Here is a 13,881-nt window from a genome sequence, read left to right as displayed (position 1 = left end):
TACACGCTGGCATACCCCAACGTGAGCACCTCAGCTTTCTTCCGATCTGACTTCACACAGATCTCCTAGAGATCTCACCCTTGTCCACTTCAATCGGTGTCTACACACTAGGTATATTCTAACCAATACCTTACCTCTCACCTTTAGGAAACACATGCCTAACTGCCTCCAATCACCTCCACTTGACATTCCAATGGATACATCAAATTATATTAGTGAAAATCTGAATTTGTCATCTCCCCCCATTCACCTTTTAACCTGTTTTCTCCCTCCATAATAACCATCTTATTTAATGGTAACTATTTACTCATATGGGCCAAAAAATCGGGGAGTATTGCATAGTCCCTACATTTTTCATCTCCCACAGCCAACTGAAAGTCAACACTTAAGGATTCTACAATTCTCAGAAAGCACCTGGGGTGATCTTTTTAAATATTTACATCAGATCATAATATGGTCCAGCTTTAAAAGTCTTTCAAAGTCTCCTCAATCAACAGAGTAACACAGTGAAACTTCCTTTGGTTCCACATAATTAGGCTTCCATCTTCCCCTCCGAACACCTCTCACTGGGCTCAAACCACATGGTCTTCTGTTTCTGAAACACACCAAGCTCACTCCCTCCACATTCCTTTGGTTCTTCCCTATGTAACACTGTTATTACTTATTTGAATATTTGTTTCTGATTCTCAAGTGTCCCTATACCTGGGGCCTTATGTGCTCAGTTAATCTTACCCAAATATGAACATCTGGCTGTTATTCATCAGTTTCCTGTAGATTCATACAAGAGAATGTCTATTCTTAAAGGCTTAAAATAATCCAGTAAAGGTCTCCCTTGTGGCTCAGCTGGTAAAGAATCTGCCTGCAATGTGGGGGACCTGGATTCAATCCCTGGGTTGGGAAGCTCTCCTGGAGAAGGGAAAGGCTACCCATTTCAGTATTCTGGCCTGGAGAATTCCAGGGACTGTATAGTCCATGGGGTTGCAAAGAATCAGACATGACTGAGCAACTAACTGCTAAAAAAAAAGGTTATCAAGTTTAAAATTAAAAAACAAACAAACACTTTGTAACTAGAAATAGTAGCAGACCTAGTTGTACCTTACCTTTAAACATGAATGCCAACCCAAAGGCCACGAACAATCCTTTATACATATATATAAAGAATTGGACAAGTAGTTCTATGAGTAAGGACCGTGCTCACTGTTACTAATGCAGCATTGCTTGGCTATTACACAAAAAAAGAAGCAGGCCACATCCTGTTTGGGATAGATATATGAACTTTATAAACTTAGTCATGCTATCATAATTCTATTTCCTCTGCTTTCTTATCTCAGATTAAAATCTGGAATTTTATTCATTAATAACATGCTACCAATGCCAGTTTTTAAGAACAGAGGCAAAAATGATTCAACCAAAAAAGTTACATTTGTGTCACATGTATTCATGTGAATCACCACAGGGAAGCCATGACAATTTCAGGTTAAAAATTCAACCACAAAAAAACCCAAAAAACAAAAATGAGGTTACAAGTCACTGTTACTCATAATTCAGTGTAATTCTGACTAAGACTTTTGGCTGGAAAAAAACACCTATTTTATAACATATGCATTTCTCAGGTTTTGATTTTTCTGTTTTTTTTTTTTCCATCAGAAGCAGAAGTATCAATATAACATGTATACTAGATGTTATATGACATTTGAGGGCTAAATGAGCAGGAAGCAATAAAATTAAGAGAATCTTATGAGATATTTTCATATTTTTAGAATCTCAGGCACAGATGTTTCAGATGAATATCCAAGGACAGCAGCATCTCTGTCTATAGTTATTAGCTTTGGAGGTTTGTTTATTATCATGAAGCAATAGCTTGGCTATTCATTGAATTGTTATCAGAATCAAGTTGGAATGACAGCGGTGAAGATAAGAATTTTAGTATGCAACATCTCTTGATGATTGAAATAAGGGAAGTAAAACCAATAGTGTTGGGTTTGAGAAACAACATGTGATATTCAGAGACTATAGTGCTTTTTAATAAGAAACCTTAAAAAATTTTTAACAGGTATTAATTAGTGAATATGCCCTTTATAAAGTTTGTAGCAATAATATTCTGCATTTCCATAACAGTTTAGGTAGTAAAGAATGTCCATAGTTATATGTTATTATCATATTGTAATTAGGGCTCATTTTTCAGATGAGAAAGCAGAGGCTCAGAGGAGTTACATGTTTTTACCAACATCAAGGACTTTTCACTGCAGCAGGGCCCAAAGGTATTATAATTGTGTCCAGGAAAACTTCAGGAAACAACCATAACTAATTCTTATAGAGTCATCTCTGTGCCCAGAGTGATTAGATCAGGAACCTTCCCTAAAACTAAAGTGTTTTACAGAGAATCTTTCTTTATAGTGATGTTTTTTCACAACAGCGACAGAGAGTTCATGACACTGTAATAGGTCCTTAGAGGGCTTAAACACACACACACACCAGACATGCTAGTTAATCACTCTTTAAAACTAAATTATTTTTTATTATTTTGGATTTCAGTTTTCCAACATTACCTATATCAGGTCAGCAGTTCAAAAATTCATCATTTCTTTTCATTCTCCCTATTGCTGTCAATCAACTACTCATTATTTTTTATTGTAAATGTCTATTCTATGCTAGAAAGAGTTTTGGAAAAACCTCATCTTCTGAATTTTGGCTGTCACTCCTAATTATATCTACTGACATAACTTCAGCTAAGGCATTTTGGTGTCAGTTTGTCCTATAAAATTAAGTTGTGGTTATTTAATTAATAAAGGGGTGGGTGGGCTTCTATCTCAGCAGTTTATCAGTCTATTGTTTTATTACGAAATTCTACCCTTTACCAACTGGTAAAGATAAGAGAGGGCTGGGGGAGATATAGACCTAGATCGGCGACTTTCTGGAAAAGGTTATGAATCATATCCCCTAGTTAGTCCCTGCTCAGCAAAACCAGCAGCCTGCCTTTAGAGAGTCATTTCCAAAAGTGCTGAAGAGTACATATGTTTATACTGGACTTTGTTATGAGCAAAGAAAATACTCTTTATACATTTTTAAAATGCACATGACAAACTTTTGTTCTTCAAATCAGTTGTTCAGACAAAAAAGCTCCACTTAAAACTGAAAATGGGATTTCCTACCACCAGTGAAATTATTCAGACATCAGAACACAAAAAATGTCAAGGATCTGATATAACACCTGGAGACTTTTTCAAAAGTCATACATATTCAAACATATTGATGCTATCACTTTTTCCTAAATTGCACCCAAAGAAAATATACATACATGATAGAATACAGTCAAATGGTTTCTTGAATAAGCAGGAACATATGCAAAAGAAATTCCTAGTCCATTTATAAATGCAGTTAACTCTGGAAGTGAAGACAGGCATTATATTTAGAATAAACATGATTCTTACCATCTGAGATTGACTCCTAGGACATCCATTGATATCTTCAACTTTTTCATTTGCTAAAGCCAAGAAATAAAATAAAAGAGAGAAAAAAAGAACAACATGCTTAAGCCATGAAGTGAAACACACACACAGGAGACTAAGGGAAAAAAAAGGAAAAAAACAAGCAAAACGCTGCTGCTACATTCACTGTGTCTCCTAAGCTGTGTACAGGAGGACATACTTGTTAGCAGCCGCCAAGTCCATATGCAGAAATCAGGCAAATAAAAAAAAAAAAAGTGACTGAGAAGGAAGTTGCTGCTAATTCCTCAGCTTGTGCCAAATGACTGCTGACATGAAACCTTTCACAATTGTCCCTGCTGGATCAGGATACAGTTTCAAGGAATCTCAGAATGTATGAGTTGCTCCAGCTAACGGGAAGCACACATGGGAGACATATGGTTTAATGAAGCGTTCATTTCTGACAATTCAGTGAATGCAAAGATACAGCTCTAGCCATGTACAAGTATGGCCAAACTGCCTTCTTCAAACATTCTCACATAAACATTTTAATTAAATCACAGGGAGAGCTACATTAATCTCCCAGACACATGGACCAAGTTTCTAAGCATTCGACTTAAATTGTATTTTACCCAAAAGTAGGTGGGGGCAGAGAGTTTCAAGTTTTGTTTTGCTTTGTTTTCCAGAGGGTAGGTCTTACCAATGATCTGGATGATTTCTGCTAGCAGTACTCCATCTGCAATGTCTTGTTGCAAATCCTTGATCAGCCGCTTGTGGCCCGATTTTGCAAGGTAGTGGTTGGCCCAGTCTGTGTAAATCTGTTGAACAGAGGGAGGGAAGAAGTGAGATGAGATGAGGGAAAAGAGAGGCAATAAAAATGCTTCAGGCAAATGTTGGATACAAAGGGATGTTATTCTGGATCACATTCCAGCTAAAGAAGTCATAGCTCAAAAGGAAATAGTTGTAAAATAATTTTTAAATTCACTCTTTTTCAAAACCAGGGACTAGTCACTTGTGACAGAGCAAAACTCCCTTCCTGGATGACTCTGAGGAAGCTCCTGTTTGCAAATCAGTTTCAATTTTTACTCTCTTGCCTCTGGTTCCCTCATACTGAAAATAATCCTGTCTTTCCTTGTAAAAGGAAGCCACCTGGATTGACTTACATAGGAATCTCACTATAAAAATGTGTGTTTCTCTGAGCAGACTTTATTAAATCTGTCATGTGAGATACTGCATGTGATAATATTTTGGCATCATTTTATGAAATAATTGCAGATGCCTAAGTTATTTTATTTGAATCGTCAAATCCCATTTCAGCTTCTCATAATGTGTTTTTATAAGAGAACAGAGGAAGTATATGCACCTATTATATAGATATTATAATTAATATAGAATTGAGGTATATTATGAACTCTAAGCTTGGCTATCTATATAAAGTAGAGGTGTCTCTCCAATAACAGATTATGATAGAGGAAAAAATTGAAACTGTTCAAAAGCTTCACAAAAATAAAATATTACTAATTTTTCAAATGTTACAGGCACTTACTGATATAATATAATCTAATTATAATGATAAAATTTCAATTCCATGAGAGGCTTACATGGACATATTAGTACACTTATTACCAGGCAGACCAGAACATTGATGTGATAGAAGAATGTAAACTTGAAATAAGAATAGAGGAGGACAAATAACTGAGAAATATAAAAATGCATTATAGAAGCACCACTGGAATTAGAACTGGAAACGTAACAGAACCTGAAGTTAGGAAGTGAAGGGAAGGGCTTTCCCCCAGAAGGTACAAGATACAGAGAGGCGAAGGAACACAGGAATCAAGGGCACAGCTGAAAATCGGGTAATTAAGGCAGGATGCCTGAAATTAGGACAAATCAGACTGGAAAGGTAAGTTGTGCCTTGTGGTCATGAGCACTGAGACCCAAGGAAAAGAAAAAAAAATTTTAACAAAATTAATACATATTTTTTATAAAAGTAAAGTAAAAAAAAAGTGTAAAAACTGGACAAATCAAAGTTTCCCACAACTTGCAACCCCACCCACTTTTGAATAACTTGATATAAATAGTCCTAGAACTTTTTCTACACCTACACACTTGACCACATGACATCATATTACACACCATATACACACACTCATGACAGAATGCGTAATCAAATTAGCTCACTTTTACCTATCACTCTGCATTTTCAGCTTTTTATGTAACAATATTTTAATAATATTTCCAAAACCATTTTACAAAAATTTATCACTATTTTTGATGTTATATTATACATAGCATCAATCCCCCCTAATGAAAGATACTTATTTTGTTTAAAAATGTTTCTATACTTCTAAATTTGTAAGAGACATCTTATGTATGTGTCTTGGCACATACCTATACTAGTATTTTTTACAGGACCAAAATCTAAAAACGGGGCTGCCAAGTGTTTTTTAATGGATCCTAGGTACAAACATTTCAAAATATAACACAAAAGAAAAAGAGTGTTTCTTTATTTTAGAAAACAAAAGGTGGCATCTTAGTGCGCATGTACTAGTAGAATGTGTTCTGAAAGATATCAATAATTTGAGGTATAGTCTACCGCGTAAGAAAAACATATATGATGGCAACACTACATCTTCTGTCTTCACATTCATTATCTTCTTTATACTAAAGATTATTAAAGTGTAAGAAAAATCACTTGCACAACTGTCTCCTTAATTAGAAAATAAGCACAATTTCTAGATTGACATTTTTATTTGTTGATCATCTTCCTTAATTAAGATTTTATTCTATTTGTGTTATGGCAAAATTTTAATTTTATAAGATTTACACTGTTCATAATCTTAAAAAATTGAGCACTTTCCCTTCACCTACACATCAATCGAACGATAGCATTAATCATTTGGTGCCTAGTAGAAAGTTCAATGTGAGCCAGACTTTATTTGTGCCTATCTCCGAGGCAGCGAGTTATTTGTAAGGACCAGTTAACAGACTTTAAAGGATCCACAATGATGAAGAATATGAGTTCTGGGTCAAACACACATGGCTTGCAGGCCCAGCAGACTATTCGCTACCCCCTGGGACCTTGAACAAATTACTTATATCTTCTAAACCTGATTCTTCATCTGCAAAATAAGGATGATGCAATACTTATAGTATTATGTCAGGACTAATAAGATTGAACTTGTAAAGGGCCTGTCACAGAGTTAATCCTAAAAAAACGGCCTATTATTATTACTTTATGGCATCTAAATGTTATTTGCTATGGTGGTTTTCCAACAAATATTTGTTGATGTTATCATTGCTCAAAGGTTAAAAAATGTGGAAGTATTGGCAGCCGAAGACTGGAGAAACTGTATTCCTTACTTTCTTACACTAGTCACATCTCTGACTCCTGCTATCTAATTCACTGAGGCCACAGATCTGTCCCCCATCCAAACTCTGAGGAATGTGTCCAATTTTGAGGCTGCAATGTTCTTATCCAGACCTGCAGTGAATGCCTCCATCGTTACACCACCTCTGACAAAGCTCATACTGCATGGATGCTTTTTTTCTTTTAAATGAAGGCATTAAATTGCAGAGATAGTGCTTATTTAATATTTATTTAAATATATACAAAACGGAATGCATTAAAAGTAAAAACAATTATACTTTTAGTCTCCAAATGCACGCTAACAGTGCCTTATCCTCTATCCAAAGCCCTCTGGGACTTAGGTGAGAAAACAGATGGGAAGCCAGCTGGTTGGCTTCAAGACCATGTTGAGAAAGCCTCTCACTGAGCTCAAGAAACATTTTTTCACTTGGTCCAGGATTTCTTCTAGGGGAATCCCAAGCCCAAGTGCTTTGACTTGTCCAGCATCTCCAACATGTGAAATTTTGCTCAGACAATAACTCTGACTTAGAAGAAATCAGAAAAATATATTTAGATTAAATAAATGAACTTAAAAATTAGTTTCTGTGTATTTTACTTAGTCCTTCTAATAGTCCTTCTACTGTGTAGAAGATATTTGATTAAAATAAATCAGTGTTTTCCAAAACACATCATATAGATGATGAAATATAAAACAATTACCTAGAAGCTTTTATACATTTTAAATTTTAAATATAAACTTATAGTTTCATACCTTTAATAAATTAAAACTTAAAAGAGTAGAAATAGGAAGTGTGTCTTTAAGAAGACAATCTTCAAGTAAAGGACACATGGTACATAAATGTGTTTAAAAATCATCAATAAAGTTACTGTAATAATCTGATGAGAGCAGATATAAACAACCTTGTCAACCATCATTAAAATCTGTTGTTTAATAAATACAGAATTTATTTGAACAGAATGGTGAATTCAGAATGGTGAAATCATGACCAGATTTTTGGATCCGAGCTCCAAAGTTGCCCTTGGTTAATTTCCACTAAAATAATCACATCATTTAACCTTTTAACCTCAGTTGAATGAGTAAAATGTATGGTAACATATTTTGTAGAATTGAATTAGAGGGTTTTTTTATGTGTGTGAAGAAACCTATATAATTGAAAATAACATCAAATTACTCATAAATCAATATTTTGTATTTTCTATAGCAGGATCACTGAGTATTTAAGTCATCAAGGTTCTGACAAAAACTTTAAATAGCATTTACCTGTAAGCATCTTAAGCCAACTTTCCTCAATCATTTTAACTGCAATGTTATGAGTATAAATGTTATCTCATGTAGTAATTATATTTCAGTTAATTCGGAAGAATTAATGAGATTACACTTATCAAAGTGCTACTTAGAAACTCTAGCATATTTGTATGTCCAATTTTTCATTCACAGTAATTTAAAATAATAGAATGAATTGCACCATGGCATATTTTATACTTCATATTTATCAGCTTATGTTTTAGGGCCTGTAGGCAACAGCAGGTATTCTTTAAGGAACAATCTACAGGGTTGAAATTTCTTCTCTGCCATTTAATATCCATGTGGATACTGAATGAACATTTATTTCCTCTCAGCATCAGATTTTTCTCACCTATAAGCTGGTAATAATAGTATTATCTACTAATGGAATTATTGTGAGGATTGAACAAATTTATACTTTTGGAACATGGCCTTTCACTTACTAAGTATGTGTTAAGTGTCAAATAGTGTTAGTAGTTCATGTTTCAATATAAAATATGTTAATTGTAATTATTTTATTAACATAATTCATCATTATCACTGTCAAACCCTTAAATATTAGCTGTCTACCCAAATGTAGATAACCTAACTAATGAAGGAAAATTGCTGCAAGTTATAATGATCTCTTAAATATTGATCCTATCATTTTTCTTTTACAATGCTCACTTCAGCAGCACACACACTAAAATATTTCTTTCACAATGCTTGTTTTTAATTTACAAAACAATAGGGTCAGAGAGAAGGCAATATTCCTGATTTCAAGCCATACTATAAAGCTATGGTCATCAAAACAATATGATAGTGGCATAAAAACCAATAAATAGACCAATGGAACTAAGCTGAAAACCTAAAAATAACCCAAGCATATACATTCAAGTAACATTTGATAAGAGGTATAAGAACACTCAACAAGAAAAGGCAGTTAATTCAGTAAATGGTGCTGAGATAATTAGATATTCACATGTGAAAGAATGAAACTGCACCCATGACTTATGCCACTTGACAAAAATTAACTCAAAATGGACTAAGACTTGAAACTATGAAACTCCTAGAAATAAACACAGGAATCAATTCTTTGACATAGGTCTTGGGAACGAATTTTTGAATATGACATGTAAAGCTCAAAAAATAAAATTAAAAAAAGAACAAATGGGACTGTACTAAACTAAAAAGTTTGACACAGCAAAAGAAACTATCACTAAAGTGAAAAGACTACCCATAAAATGGGGAAAATATTTGCAAACTATTCATTTGGTGAAGGAATTAATATCTAAAATACATTTAAAAAATCATATAATGCAATAGGAAAAAATACAAATAATTCAATTAAAAATAGGCAAAGGATCTGAATAGACATTTCTCTAAAGAAAATATACAGAAGGCCAACAGGTATGAGGAAAGATGTTCAGTATCATCAGTCATTAGGGAAACGCAAATTAAAACCACAATGTGATATTACCTCAAGCCTGTTAGAACGGCTGTTATCAAAAAGATGAGATAATCAATGCTGGTGTGAATGTGGGGAAAAGACTTCCTCCTCCCCGCTCTTTGCTTTTTACTCTATGTGAGAAGATGGATGTTAATGAACCTACTGTAGTAATAATTTCACAGTATTTGTAAACCAAAGGCTTCCCAGGTAGTGCTAGTGGTGAAGAACTCGCTTGCCAATGCAGGAGACGTAAGAGACGTGGGTTCGATCCTTGGGATGGGAAGATAGCCTGGAGGAGCAGGAGATGGCAACCCACCCAGTATTCTTGTGTGGAGAATCCCATGGACAGAGGAGCCTGGAAGGCTAGTCCATAGAGTCCCATAGAGTCGGACACGACTGTAGCTACTTAGCACACACACTGGCATATATAACCAACTATCAGGCTGTATGCCTTAGACTTCTAGAGTGATATATATCAATTATTTCTCAATAAAACTGCAAATGGATAAATAAATATGGCAAAAACACACAAAACAAACAAAAATAGAAGACAATACACAGACACCACATTGCTTTTGTTCTGTCACAGTGAAACAACATCATGAGTTCTACTTTGATTCTCCATGGAGTCTTAAACTTTTGCTCATGATGACTTCTTTTTAACTACTGACAACATAATGTACTGCTGTTGTGTATCACAGCAATCTATTCCTGCTGCAGTCCATGGGGTCACAACGAGCTGGTCATGACTGAGTGACTGAACTGATAACCTAATTAGAAAATATTATAAATGAAGTCTGATAATTTTTAAATATTAGTTGAGCCAGTTTTAATCCTGCATTTACTTATACCATTAGTTTCTCCCCAACATTCAAGGAGTAGTGACATTCCCATAAGCTCCACTCTTCAGTTTATTAAAATTACTGATTTTCAGAAGTCAAATAGGCTCTCCTAAATCCACAGCAGACAGAAATCATTCTGAAAGCCAAGAATTTCCATGGCAATAAGAGGCTTCTGCATTATATAAATCAGCAAAGTACTAAGCACATAAAAGATAAGCCGTAAGTGGTGGATTAGGGAAGTAGTTTTCCCAGAAAGAGAAATAGTACTGGCAAGACAACTGGAAGAAAGGAAAGGTGCTAAGGTGTGACCTAACAGGCTGCTTGTCTGGGTAGAATTTCACAGTAACATTTGGACCCAAGAGAGATTCACAAAGCATGACATGTACCAAAAGATTATGGGACAGCATCTGTCTGTCTGTTTTTGCTTTTTCCAATTCCTGAAAACAATATGAAACTATCTAAAGGAAAGCCACTGTCCTAGAGAGTATTTGAAATCAGGACAGGAAGAATGCTGAGAACTGACATGTGAAAGGACAAAAAGTAAGAAAGATGTGATCACAGGTTATGATCAGTACAGTCTGACAGGCCGCATAAGTTTCACCACTCACCAGGCAGCAGCAGACGGGACTGGTGGCCCAGAAGACATGGCATCACAGAGCCATGGGAACAAGTAACCCTGTGCACCAATCCCCCCAAACTACCCTTCAGAAAGAAATGTGCACAGGGAAGACTCCAGAATTGACTGGGCCTTTTCTAGTAACACTGGGCTTTAAACTGGAAGTAACTGAATACTTTGATTTGGGAAAAATCAATTTTCTCCTGCTGAATAGGAATAGAGACTTAAAAAGCTATAATTTTATAAACCTCAGTATATGACTCAAAAATCGCTGAATAATCTGCAAATTTGGACAAAAGGATTAGAAAAATTACAAAGGATTTAAGATTTAAAACATGCAATTTTATTCAGCTTGAAATTTGATCCCAGACTGGATCTTCAGTTGTTATCACAGAACTGATAAGACCAAAGATCCATGGAGGTCAATGTCATGGCTCTTGCAAACCTTATAGAAATCTCAATACTGAGGGCTATGAGTGAGTGTACATGCTCTTTGCAACCCCAAGGACTCTAGCGCACCATGCTTCTCTGTCCATGGGATTTTTCCAGTCAAGAATACTGGAGTGGGTTACCATTTCCCTCTCCAAGAGATCTTCCTTACCCAGAGACTGAACACACATTTCTTGCGTCTCCTACATTGGGAGGTGGATTCTTTACCACTGCACCATCTCGGAAGTCCCAAAGAGGTAGTATTATAAAATGAACACATTAAAAGCTTTTGATAATATCAGTATCATCACAACGTATGTAATAGATTCACTGACTATATGATTAACTCAGCTACTAGGAACATACTGTTTATGAAGTTTTTCAAACAATTCACGTTTGGATGTTGATTAAAAGTGAACATTAATTTTGCTTACAGAATTAGCAAAGACTTAAACATGATAATAATTAGTGCTGGCAAGAGTGTGACAGGGCATTCCTTATAAACTTCCAGATGAATGTAAACTGACCAACTTTTCTGAAAAGCTACCTCCCAGATTCAGAAGTAGTGCTTCTCAGCATTTTTAGGGGGAACTTCATTGCCACTGTATTTCTTTGATGAGTTAATTGTGTATTTGCCCATTTTTCCCTAGGGTGGTCACTTTTTTAATCACTGATATGTAAGCCCTTGTATGACTGATTATTTAATTAGCTTTCCCTACTAGACTGACTTATTTAGTTTTGTTGACCTTATATCCAAAGTGCCTACTGTATTCCCTGGCATACAGTAGTCACTCAATAAAAACTTGTTGAATAAATGAGCTGAAAAGCAGTTACTTAATAAAAAATCGTTGAAGAAGTTAAAAAATGAATATTAATGAATAAACAACCCAGCAAATCAGAAGAAGGTCTTTGAAAGCAGGTAAATTCTAAAGTAAGCATAAAATAAATTCTGATAATTTCCTTTTACTGTTTTTTCCTTCTCACATCCAATCTCTAACCCAGTTCCGTTAACTCTATCTTCTTCATGCCTTCTGACCCTTCAGCTCCATCGCTGATGTAATGGTTCTGGTTCAGCTTTTCATCATCTCTCACAAAAATTACTTTAAAAGTCCTAGCAATTGTTTCTAAGTTAGGCAGGCTAAGTGCTAAACTATTCTATACACTATAGACAGGACCTGCTTTAAAATGCAAGATTATTAAATTATTAAGTAATTTACCTTCCTACCTAAAAATTACAGGATAGCTCCCACTTGACTTGAGAAGAAAAGTTTCCTTCTGAAGCCAATTTACTCCAGTTTTTAAAAGTAACTTTGCTCAAAGAAAAATGGCAAAAAGAAAAAAAAAGATAAAAAAGAAGCCACAACTATGAAGGTTCTAGAAGAATGATTGAAGACTGAGGAATGCCATCCAAAAGGATGAGCTTTGACAAGCAGAGAGAAGGGCAAAGCATATCCCATATCTATGATGAAGGATAATGAAACAGAGGGGGGTGTATTTCATATTCTGAATCCATTTGTTCAGAATAATTCCATTTTTTCAAAGCATGGGGAAGAGGCACATTGAAAAGCTAGAGAAAAGATAACAGGAATCAGGTAAGGGTCCTGTACAAAGAAGGATATGTCAACAGTTTAGGTGATACTCATATGTAGGAGACATAAAACTGACAGATATGACTGTATTTCTAACCTGTAGCTCTGGTATAGCTACGGAGGATAGTTTGGAACAGAGCAAAACAATAAAGGGAGATTACGTAAGTGGATTTCACATGCTAGCAAGGTAATGCTCAAAATCCTTCAAGCTAGGTTTCAACAGTACATGAACTGAGAACTTCCAGATATACAAACTGTATTTAGAAAAGGCAGAGGAACCAGAGATCAAATTGCCAACATCCATTTGATCACAGAAAAAACAAGGGAATTCCAGAAAAAAACATCTGCTTCATTGACTATGCTAAATCCTTTGATTGTGGCGATCACAACAAACTGTGTAAATTACACATAGACGGGAATATACCTCCTGAGAAAGATGTATGCAGGTCAAGAAGCAACAGAACTGAACATGGAACAATGGACTGGTTCTGAATTGGGAAAGGAGTACGTCAAGGATGTATATTGTTACCACGCCTATTTAACTTATATGCAGAGGACATTATGAGAAATGCAGGGCTGGATGAAGCACAAGCTGGAATCAAGATTGCTGGGAGAAATATCAACAACCTCAGACATGCAGATGATACCACTTTAATGGCAAAAAAGGAAGAGAAATTAAAAAGCCTCTTATTGAGAGCAAAAGAGGAGAGTGAAAAACCTGGCTTAAAACTCAACATTCGTAACACTAAAACCATGGCTTCCAGTACCATAACTTAATGGCAAATAGATGGGGAAACAATGGAAACAGCGACAGACTTTATTTTCTTGGGCTCTAAAAGCACTACGGACAGTGACTGCAGCCATGAAATTAAAAGACATTCGCTCCTTGGAAGAAA

The 13,881-nt window shown here is 35.4% G+C and overlaps 1 protein-coding gene across 5 annotated transcripts in view; it reads right to left on the bottom strand.

Annotated features, from left to right (window-relative positions):
- The window catches only part of NAV3 (neuron navigator 3), an 888,057-nt gene that overhangs the window by 257,959 nt on the left and 616,217 nt on the right, over positions 1–13,881 (bottom strand). For 4 of the 5 annotated variants that reach the window (XM_065934132.1, XM_065934129.1, XM_065934130.1 and 1 more), the window contains 2 exons: positions 4,126–4,243; positions 3,432–3,484 (listed from right to left, as the gene is read on the bottom strand). In XM_065934132.1, the coding sequence (XP_065790204.1) occupies positions 3,432–3,484; positions 4,126–4,243 (171 nt within the window). Of the gene's footprint in view, positions 1–3,431; positions 3,485–3,648; positions 3,747–4,125; positions 4,244–13,881 lie in introns of those variants that run through there. The other variant, XM_065934134.1, reaches the window with a different exon arrangement.

Source organism: Muntiacus reevesi, chromosome 4, assembly GCF_963930625.1.
Source record: "Muntiacus reevesi chromosome 4, mMunRee1.1, whole genome shotgun sequence".
Lineage (NCBI taxonomy): Eukaryota > Metazoa > Chordata > Mammalia > Artiodactyla > Cervidae > Muntiacus > Muntiacus reevesi.
Note: the sequence above shows the minus strand (reverse complement) of the source record. Positions and strands in the feature narration are given on the sequence as shown.